The following is an 11,557-nucleotide window of genomic DNA, read 5'->3' on the forward strand; positions in this document are numbered from 1 at the left end:
GAGAGAGAGAGAGAGAGAGCACACGCTAGCATGTGACCCAAAATAAACTCAGAGCCATATGCAAAATGCTAATTGCAATGTCTATGGTGTAGTCTGTCCTTAACCAGTAACAGTTAATAGTATGCAACATATATTTAACATTGTGAATCATAAAACTGCCAAAATGATGTTGTAATCATAGAGCAAGGCCATTTTGCATTTTGCTGATTAGTTATTCACTGATGAGAGATCCATTATTTAAGCTTCAGGTTGTTTAAAATTTTTGTTTGGCTTCAAGTATTCATACAGTTGATGAAATAAGTACATGATTTTCAAAGCAATTTGAAACTATTTATATTAAACAGTAATAGATCAACAGTACCATGTGCAAGTTGGCAGAAATTAAAAGGCATCTTATTGCTTGTAAAAAGAGGTACACAAACATCTGGAGGTACCTTTAGTTGAAGAAAGTATATGTAAAAGGAGTGTATTTTTAAAAAATATATATTTTATTGATTTTTTACAGAGAGGAAGGGAGAGGGATAGAGAGTTAGAAACATTGATCAGCTGCCTCCTGCACAACACCTACTGGGGATGTGCCTGCAACCAAGGTACATGCCCTTGACCGGAATCGAACCTGGGACCCTTCATTCTGCAGGCCGACACTCTAGCCACTGAGCCAAACTGGTTAGGGCAGGAGTGTAATTTTTATATTTATCTCATAAGGCCAGGAGCATAATTGAGGTGGCAATGAAGTTGAGGAGTGGTTAATACCCAAAAGTGGTGTCTTCAAACAATATTTTAATAACTAACATATTGATGTTATGATTATATACCTATGCTGAAAATATATTAAAGTATGGCCCTAAGACATAAAAAGGAGTTAGATCAAAGTGTAGTAACACTCTCAACATTGCATGGTAGTCTTTTCTCCCTAGTCCTATACACAGGTCCTGCCCCAGACATGCCTTTCATGTTACCTGTCTTTGTTTATGGTGGAAAGAAATGACCTTTTTCTTTATACCTATTTAGCAATGTTTGCAAAACAAACATGTATTTTAAAATGTATACACCTCATCATGTTAAGAATCTTTATTATTCTCAATGTTTCTAAAATAATGAGACAAGCAACACATATCATTTGTGGACATGGTCTCATTGAATCAGTGAGCCAGCTCCTGAAATGGGCATTGACCTCTTTTGACATGGAACATTATATTCAGCTAGGAATCATAGCATATTTGGTGTTTTTGTTATTATAAAGAAAATTATCATTAATTGTAGAAAAAAAAGGCACAATGATTGGCCCTTTCAGAATTAGATAAATCTGAAGTTGTCAGGCTTTTCTTTGTACTCATCTTTATGCCATATCCTTCCCAGTTTTGTTATCCCTCATAGGTACTGACATCAAAGGATCTTTAGGTGACTTTTAAAAGGACACTCTCTTAATATGTTTGTAAAATCAATGGCAGAGGGTGTTCTGGGCACATGGTTTTCTTTTACAATGATGTTCATTCAGTAAGGCTCAAAATCTATTTCTATTTTATGTGCATATTTATGTGCTTCAAAGATGAGAGTTCTTAAGATGTGAAGCAGTACGGTAGAAGGAGAAAGGCAATGAGTCCTGACTGCATGTGGGAGCAGATGTATCAAGCGAGCTGTTCTCCTTTCCCATCTGGCATTATTAGCTCTTTTCCACTGTCCAAAGTAGCTTTAATAAGGTGGATTTCAAAAGTCAAGGTTCTTTTTTGTAAGTGCTTTTAGTATTAGACTTTTACTTGGAATTTCAATCTTGCCCATGCCTGCCTTTCCTCCCCCCATCTTCATGTGATTTCTACAATATTATTTTCCTTCAATTATTCTCTTTTGTCTCTACCTACCTTGGCACCTCTTCTGCTTGTCCTCAAAGCACTGGCATTTTTTTACATGTCATCACCACCTTCTTCTCTATACCAGGCTCTATCTATACAGTACCATCCACTCATACTACATCCACATCACCGCCTCCTCATTTCTCCTGACTTTCGGACCCATCTTACAAACATTCTTTTAAATAGCCTCATCAGAATGACTTGCAGGCACTTGAATGTTCAATGTCCCCATGAGATTTTAATTTTATTTTCCAGCTAACTTGCTCTGTATCCCGTATAGTGTAAGCAAACACATTAACTTTTTCATGTTCCTGCTTGGCCAATATATTATCAAGTTGAGTTAATCCTACCTCTAAAATATCTTGTACATCCATTTCTTTTTTTTCTTTTTTTTCTCTGCCTTGGTTCAGGCTCGTTGACTTTCTGAAATAAAATATTGCAATTAGGTATTTAACTAGTCATTCTTTCTCCAAGTCCTCTTCCTACCAACCAACCCACCCTTCAAAGTCCACTCAGTGATTCTTCTAGAGCCAGGACAGCGTTCTTAAAAACAAAACAGAACAAAATATGGTGATTTCCCATTACTTGTAAGATAAAGCTTAAATGTCTTTGCAGAACCTGCACAGTTTGACCTCAGGGTACCTTATTCAAATTCTATTGACTTCCTGCAAGTTCTTTCTCTGTTTCTCCTCCCTATCAGTGCTCCCCACGGCTCAGAGGCTATTTTCTAGTCTCAAGTTTGACATGTCCTTTTCAGCTTGGTTCTTTTGCCCAGTTTGTTCCTTATGCTCAGAAGAACTCCTCTGATCCAATCTCTATCTTCTTAACCCTCAAACCTCTTTTATCTTTCAGGTCTGAGGATCTTATTTTCTGCTACATCCCAACCTTTTACCTCTGACTGTGCCTCCTACAATGTTGTACATAGTATTGGTCACATCACTGTTATTTGCTGAATTGATTCTCCCATTGGACTGGGACGTCCTTGAAGGCAAACACCATGTCTCATTCTTATACTTCTACTAGAGGCCTGGTGCATGACATTCGTGCACTTGGGAAAGGGGGGGTGTCCCTCAGCCAGGCCAGTACCCTCTCGCAGTCTGGGACCCCTCAGGGGATGTTCACGTGCGGCCTAAGCGGGTTTAAGCTGGCAGGCAGACAACCCCCGAGGGGTTCTTAGCTCCTGCCACCTCCATGGCACGCCCCCTGTGGGAGCACTGCTCAGCCAGAAGCCAGGCTTGCGGCTCCTGAGTGCTGCCTTGGAGGCGGGAGAAGCTCCTGCCACCGCTGCTGCGCTTGCCAGCCGTGAGCCTGGCTTCTGGCTGAGTGGCACTCCTGTGGAAGCGCACTGACCATTGGGGGAAGCTCCCGCATTGAGCGTCTGCCCCCTGGTGGTCAGCGCGCATCATAGTGACCAGTTGTACTGCTGTTTGGTCAATTTGCATATTAGGGTTTATTATATAGTATTATTTAATGCAATATTAGCAGAGTGTCACTATATAGTTATTGAATTATTAATACAACAACATAAATTGGGGTTTTGAAAGGGTCTGGCAACTTTCCTATGGACCCTCAAACCTCTTTTATCTTTCAGGTCTGAGGATCTTATTTTCTGCTACATCCCAACCTTTTTGATTGATATTCGCTTTTAGACATTGCCCTGCTCCTCTACTAATCTAAGTGAAAGAGAGAATATGAGTATTCAAGACAGTCTTGATAACAGTTGAAACCTGCTCTGATTCTCTACCCAAACTGAGTTGTTCTAGAGCAGTGGTGGCGAACCTTTTGAGCTCAGCGTGTCAGCATTTTGAAAAACCCTAACTTAACTCTGGTGCCGTGTCACATATAGAAATTTTTTGATATTTGCAACCATAGTAAAACAAAGATTTATATTTTTGATATTTATTTTATATATTTAAATGCCATTTAACAAAGAAAAATCAACCAAAAAAATGAGTTTGCGTGTCACCTCTGACACGCGTGTCATAGGTTCGCCATCACTGTTCTAGAGTGTTTTCTTGACTGTTGGCACTACTGGAAACCTTTCACATCATCCCATTGAAGGCAAAAATATCCACTGCTTCTGGTCATTAAACAGTTTAATAGCTGAACTTATGCTCATCCTTTGTTAATGTAAGTTTTACTATCTACTCAACCTGTCATATTTTTTTTGGTTGTCATAGTAGCACTTTCAAGAATATATGCTTTCTTTCTAATATTTTTAGGTTTTGGTTATGTAAAGGAAGATTTATTTTAGGAAAATATTTTTGCTCTCAAGTCCTATTATAAGTAATTCATTTACATAAAATATTACTCAGTGGGATTCAGAGTATATAGTAGTTAGTAATACTAATGTTGAACACTCAACATAGTTCAGGCACTCTCTGTCTTAGTGTTTTAAATGGAGTATTCTGTTTAATTCTCACAATAGCTCTGGGAAGGAGTGGATATCATTCTCCTACTCTTTCGAAGAGTGAAACAGAAACATAAACAAGTTAAGGAACTTGGCTGCATCATACATCACATCCTGAATTGAGATTCAGGCGGTCTGACTCTGGAGCTCACACTCATAATTGCTACAGCTGTGGAGAGTATAATTGAGAACTAAATTTCTATTCTACTTGAAAATCAGAGGTTTGTCTGCCTGCCATAATCTTATAATCCTTTCAAATATATTGGTTCTTCTTCCTTGAAATCATGTCTCCTGCTTCTACATTTTTTCCTTCCACCCTCCCAGATGCCACTGGTAAATTGCACTTTAATTCCCTTTTCCTCCTTCTTTGGGACAATTTCATTACTGCTTCATGAGCCAGTGCACCATGGATGTACAGCCCCTGTAGATTGACCATTATGTATGGGATATTGTGTATTAGATGTTTTCATTTATGTCCCTTTTCCTAAACCACATTTTAAAACCCTTAAGATAAAAAAGTATGTCTTATGCAATATGTTCCTTACTTATAATAAATGATAATAAACATTTTCTTCTGACCTGTTGAAAAATACCAGAGTCTTTGCAAAACTAAGTTTTCTGACATGATTGTGATATGGATTAACAAAAGTCTATAGGATGTTGGTTGACATATTTCAGAGAGTCATACAGTTTTAAAGCTTATAGTAATTCTGAAGTAGAAAAAAGAATTATAAAATTTTACTTTAAAACTGTTTAGATTTTGGTGGTAAGAAAACATAACTTTAGTTTGATTTCTGTTTGAATTCAATTTGCTTTATTCATGTTAGATGAACTAGTGACTCATCAAAGTCAATGTTTTTACAGTCTTTTTGTCAGGTTTAGTGGTGGCTTTCTTTTCTATTTCTTTTCTTTTCTTTTTTGAATCCACCTACACCTCATCCCTTACATCATTATGTAAAACCAGAAGTGGTGCCGAAACCGGTTTGGCTCAGTGGATAGAGCATCGGCCTGCGGACTGAAAGGTCCCAGGTTCGATTCCGGTCAAGGGCACATCCCCGGTGGGGAGTGTGCAGGAGGCAGCTGGCCGATGTTTCTCTCTCATCAATGTTTCTAACTCTCTATCTCCCTCCTTTCCTCTCTGTAAAAACTCAATAAAATAAAAAAAAACCAGAAGTGGTATTTTGTTACATATTAATAAATATTGGACAGATGTTGAAGGTACTTTAAGAAGTGTCATTATTTGATTCTGCGCCTCTCTGAACGGGCTTTGATCTGTGTGCTGGATGTTCAGACACTGAGATGTAAATGCCATTTTCTGTTCTGTTTTCAGGTCACGTGTGCCAATTTAACAAATGGTGGAAAGTCAGAACTTCTAAAATCGGGAAGCAGCAAATCCACACTAAAGCACATATGGACAGAAAGCAGCAAAGACTTGTCTATCAGCCGCCTCCTGTCACAGACTTTTCGTGGCAAAGAAAACGATACAGATTTAGACCTGCGATATGACACCCCAGAACCTTATTCTGAGCAAGACCTCTGGGACTGGCTGAGGAACTCCACGGACCTTCAAGAGCCTCGGCCCAGGGCCAAGCGAAGGCCCATTGTTAAGACGGGCAAGTTTAAGAAAATGTTTGGATGGGGTGACTTTCATTCCAACATCAAAACAGTGAAGCTAAACCTGTTGATAACTGGGAAAATTGTAGATCATGGCAATGGGACATTTAGTGTTTACTTCAGGCATAATTCCACGGGTCAAGGGAATGTATCTGTCAGCTTGGTGCCCCCGACAAAAATAGTGGAATTCGACTTGGCACAACAAACCGTGATTGATGCCAAAGATTCCAAGTCCTTTAACTGTCGCATCGAATATGAAAAGGTTGACAAGGCCACCAAGAACACACTCTGCAACTATGACCCTTCAAAAACCTGTTACCAGGAGCAGACCCAAAGTCATGTATCCTGGCTCTGCTCCAAGCCCTTCAAGGTGATCTGTATTTACATTTCCTTTTATAGTACAGATTATAAACTGGTACAGAAAGTGTGCCCCGACTACAACTATCACAGCGACACACCTTACTTCCCCTCGGGATGAGGGTGATCGTGAGGTGGATCGAGACTGAAGCCTGAGGAGTTAAAGGTCATATGACAGGGCTGTCACCTCAGAGAAGAAGGTCACATCTGTTGCCTGGAATATGTCTACACTGCTGCTCTTGTCAACTGGCTGCCAATATGCTAGTGGAAAACAATCTGATGTAATTTCTGCCCAGTCAGCTTCACCTCTCAGTATAGTTGTAAATCACCATAGGTTTTCAAGCCACACTTGAAGACATGCTCTCACACGTAGATGTACACAAACACACACACTGAACACATTTCAGCTGGCATCTGTCACGACTCCCGTTCAGAGGGCTTGCATTGTCTGACTCATAATGGTTCAGGATAAAATATCATCAGGCAAAAGGATTAACTTGACAGTGGATGGTTTCTAACACTTGCTGTTGTGGAAATCCCTTTTAAAGTCTTGAGCACATGCTAATCAATAGTCCCCATTCATGCATACCTATTGCTTGGAGTAGCTGTACTGGTAAATACTACTGTAGGAGTATATGCTTGTTAAAATGGAAAAAATATGTCTTTAGAGCTCAGTATTCTTTATTTTATGAACAACAACAAAGTGTAGTAACTTTTTTTCCAGCATACTGTAGGCACATTCAAGGTGATACAAGATGGCTCTTTTTTCTATGGAGGGAGCCTGTTCTCAGTAAAGATGAGCCAACATTTGGAATTTACATGTGGGCAGATACTGGAATACAGCTTTCATCACCAACCATTGGACTTTTTGCAAAGTTGAGACCAGCTAAAGCTGTTAAAACAAGTTCTGATCATTCTATAAGAAAGGAAATGCCTGACAGACACCATGTAAGTTATAAGTGTCTGTCTTATCTTTACTACACACAAATATTGTAATAAATTCAATATCCTAGTCTTCATTTGTATGAATGGTTTGTATTGTACATAGTTTAATCAAGTGTTATTTGAGCTGCTTATTAATATTAACTTGTACTTGTCTCTCTGCTTGTTATTGGTTAAAAAAGAAAAAAAAAAGGATATGAGGAATCCATTTTATCAATGTAGCTGTGAATTCCATTAAAAAAGGAAAGTTAATGTACAAAGCATTTATTCAGCTCAAGTATTGTTGACAGCTATACACATATACCATTACAGTCTGTCTGTATTTAGATATTTTATTTCTGGACAAAATGAAGTGTACATAAAAATAAAATGCTTAAAGTTGAGTTTCAATATGTGCTTGTGTAGGATGATGATTTAAGTGGTTCTGACCAAAAGAATGTATTGAAACACATGGTTTTGCATCATATATCTCTAAACTTGTACAGAACTATCTAACCTGCTATTAGTTCCCCAGTCAAAACAACTTAAGAGTTTCCATCTCACTGCTGGAAAACAATTGTGGCATAGGGCATTGCATACATTTTTGCTTTACTGTCATGTTAATTATTCAAGAATACCAAAAAATCAATGAACACAAGGGGATCATTGAGATCTCCTAAATTAATTGCAACTGGTTGGGCTTTTTCTTGTACAGAGTTTTTATTTAGCAGGGGGATTGAGAGGAAGGTAATCTTTCTTCTTAAAAAAAAAGTCAAGGTGTCTGAAGACTGTGGCTGATATTCTACTGTAATGACTCAGCTCAATTGAGAATATTACACCAGCAGTAGAATGCTTTAGTGCTTGATTTACCTATACTAAGTGAGGTAAACTTATCTTTATAGCATTGTTTACAGATATTAAACATTTTCTTAAAAATAATTACTCTATACAATCCCAGCAAAATAAATAGAAGAAGAAATATGTAAGGTAACTCATTTTTAAAGGCACAAATTGGGGATTGGGATATGAAGAGTTTAAAAGGTCAACTAAAGAGGCTGAATAAAGAACAGTTACCCCTTCTCATTTCCCTTTCATGCTGCATAGAAAGAAAGAAATGTGTTTTCATGTAGAAAATAACAGAAGGTACTACAGGGAACCCCTAACCACAAGAGTTCTAAAGTAAGAGCTCAGTAATTGATTTAACTAATGAGAAGCTTCAACAGCAAATTAAAGATACACCATCCTGTTAAATGTCCATCTCTCAAAATTTTCCAATATAACTAGACAACCATTTATATCAAGGTATTAATTAATTTGCCATGGGATTTAGAAGCTAATGTTAAAACAGACTGTCTGGATTGCCAGGCAATACGAGCTTCATGAGTTCTAGCTGCTGGACATACTTTCCATGGCTAAATCTTGTTATTCTGGGGTTTATTTATCAAAGTGATAACTTAGGAGTTAGTTCTCTCTTAATAAAAAGGGGAATAAGTGAGAAGGGAAAGATAATGTTTTCTAGGATCATTTGCTTGGTGGACCATGACTTTCACCATGTGACCTAATCTGTCCTTTTGCTATCCACAATTCAAGATGACATGAAAATATGCTTCAACTCTGCTTGGCTGCCCTGCTCTTAGGCCTCCTGATGAAATGTTTATTTTAAAATTTTGTAATCATTCAGAACATAGATAACTAACATTCAATGAACTGAATCAGTTTTCTGTAGTTTTTCTTTAGAAGAAAAATAAAAGAAAAAGAAAAACATAGCAAACTTCCTTCTAACAATGTTTTCCATTTTTAAAATTTCAAACTTCCAGAACTTTTTTTTCCCTGGACCTGTACACACTTCTCCTAAACTCATACTTCATCAACACCTCCATTTGTAATATAGAAAGGTCATAATACAGAACTTTGATTCAAAAGACAAGCTATTTGTATCAGTATACTCTTCCTGTTTTAGACAAGGAAGTGGGTGAAGGAAGATGATGAATATGAAGTTTCAAAGGTTCAAATAAAAACTTTATCAGGGCAACTTGTTGCTTCAACAAAGTACTGTAAAGTTTTAGTTATGCCAGAAAATCATTTGTTGTTTGGAAAAAGTCAACTTTAAGCTGCACTAAGGAAACCATTTTCTTTAGTCTCAAATATTATTTCACAGCTTAGCTAAGATACAGAAAAAAACTTCAAGTTGGAAATAGATGACACCTGATGTGAACATGGGCTTGTTATTATCTATTCGTTTCAGAAACATTTTAGTAAGAGTGAAGTTATGAAGACATGATTATCACAGCTTTTTACCTCATGGAAGAAAAATTATACAAGTTATTGATTTACCTAGTGATGATAAAAACAATGAATTGTCATTGTATCGTTATAATTGGGCATTTTAGGGGATCTATGGCTTTTGTGAGAATTTTTCTGCATGAGTAAAAGGGATATAAACTGTTAACAGTTCAGTCCTGAAGTTCTGGGTGTTACTATTTGCAAGTAATTGATACACTTGTTATATTTGAAACTGTGGACTGGGAATCTTCAGGTTCCTACATTTCAGCAATAAACTGTAAGCCATATTTTTGCACAGGATAGATTAAAAAAAGTCATGAGAAGCCTGAGAAAGTGTTTGTCTTTTCCCTTGAACCCACGGTTTTACATGTAAGAACAGCTTCACCAATGAGAACAGCTCTTTGGAAAAGGAATTTGTGTCTCCACCATCAACTTTGAATGCCAAGTTTTAGCCTGAAGCAAATTCCAATGGCTGTGTTTATAAAGCTTTGGAAGACTTGATTGTTGTACCACTTTCTGACATTTATTGATATCTATTCAATTATCAATCTATTGTATATTTATCTTTTCATTTTATTTAAATAGAATGCAAATCAGTTGATGCATTCAAAAATTTAAAATTTAAAAGCATTTATTTCCATAAAAATAATTACTCTTTATCTAATTTGTAGATGACAGAAACTGAGAACCTTAATACCCAGAACTGAATCCTGAAAAACTGCTTGTTCAAACTTTTCTCAGGAGTCCCATGCATATAAAAAAGTGATTTCAGGGGTTGGGAACATGAGGAAAACAATTTTTCTTAATAAAAATTTACAGTGTATCACTTGCTAGTTTATATCTGATTCTATCAGAAATATTTTTAAGTAAATTTATAATTATTTCTCTTTTTACTAGGATGGCAAAGAACAGAAATCTCATGAGAGAGTTTCAGTTTCAATTTGTTTGTGTGAGGAAGGTCTAGAGAAACAGCCTACAATTAGGAGAGACTACTTTTGCCAAGCAACTGACCAAGTGTTCCACATTTGATTAAAAACATTTTAATGTTTATAGTTCTGCATTTGCAGGAAGATGCCTTTTATCACTGATGGATTGGAAGATGACTTCAAAGGTCCCAGAAGTGATGGGTGCAAAAAATGTACAGACCTTCTGTCAGTGGCTATAGTGGCTGTTGCCATTGCAGTTGCTAGTGGAGGTATCAGGTGTTGGTTCCCAAATTCCAACCAGTGAATTAGACACACAGCTAAAGGTCTGTTCACATCATACACCTGGCAGGTGCGGGCTCTTCAGTTCCTAATTCTATGTCAGGCCTCCAAAGAGACAAGGAGGATGACTGCTCTCTGATGATCAAATTCCTTGACTCACATATAGAAGTAAACTGTATTTGTATTAAAAGAAATAATGTTAGAATGCTACTATTGCCAAATAAGTATTTTTTTAAATAAAATATTTTTTCTGTTACTTCATCAATTTTCTGAAATGCAATTTTATTATTAAAATCAATTTCTTTGCATTTTAAACAAGTTTCCGGTAGAAAGCATAGTCAAATGACATAGCCTAAGCATGTTGAAAGTATTTCATGGAATTTTTAAAAATTTAGTATAATTTACTTATTAGCTTAGTTTCATGTGTACAACATAATGATTAAATGTTGTATATATTTTGAGATGATCTCCATAATAAATCTAGCTAACGTCTAGCACTATACACAGTTATGAATATTTTTTTCTTGTGATGAGAACTTTTAAGGTTGCTCTCTTAGCAAGTTTCAAATATGTAATACAGTGTAATTAACTACTAGAGTCCCAATGCATAGATTCATGCACATTGAAAGGAAATTAATTAGAAAGTGGTTGGTGGGCAGGACTGGGCGAGACAGGCCAGACATGCCCTGGTGCCAACTTTCCATTGTCCCTCCCTGGCTGGCCATACCTGGGGTGGTGCTGGGGCTCTAAGGGCATCTGCGGACAGAGTGGGGTCCCTCCCGCAGGTGGGGTCCCTCGGCCTGCCCTGTGGAGATCAGGCTGAAACCGGCAGTCCAACATCCCCAGAGGGGTCCCGGGGTGTGAGAGGGCACTCTACAAAGTTGCTGATGCTTGGCAGCTCCTGTGTTGAGCGTCTG

General features: G+C 37.4%; 1 protein-coding gene across 1 annotated transcript in view; it reads left to right on the forward strand.

Annotated features, from left to right (window-relative positions):
- NXPH1 (neurexophilin 1) overlaps positions 1–10,848 on the forward strand; it is a 326,170-nt gene extending 315,322 nt beyond the window's left edge. Inside the window, exon 3 of the mRNA XM_006779255.2 lies at positions 5,591–10,848. Within this exon, the coding sequence (XP_006779318.1) occupies positions 5,591–6,352 (762 nt within the window). The 3' untranslated portion in view covers positions 6,353–10,848. The remainder of the gene's footprint in view (positions 1–5,590) is intronic.
- The last annotated feature ends 709 nt before the right edge of the window (positions 10,849–11,557 follow it).

The sequence above is a fragment of the Myotis davidii genome, unplaced genomic scaffold (genome assembly GCF_000327345.1).
Source record: "Myotis davidii unplaced genomic scaffold, ASM32734v1 scaffold187, whole genome shotgun sequence".
Taxonomy (NCBI): Eukaryota; Metazoa; Chordata; class Mammalia; order Chiroptera; family Vespertilionidae; genus Myotis; species Myotis davidii.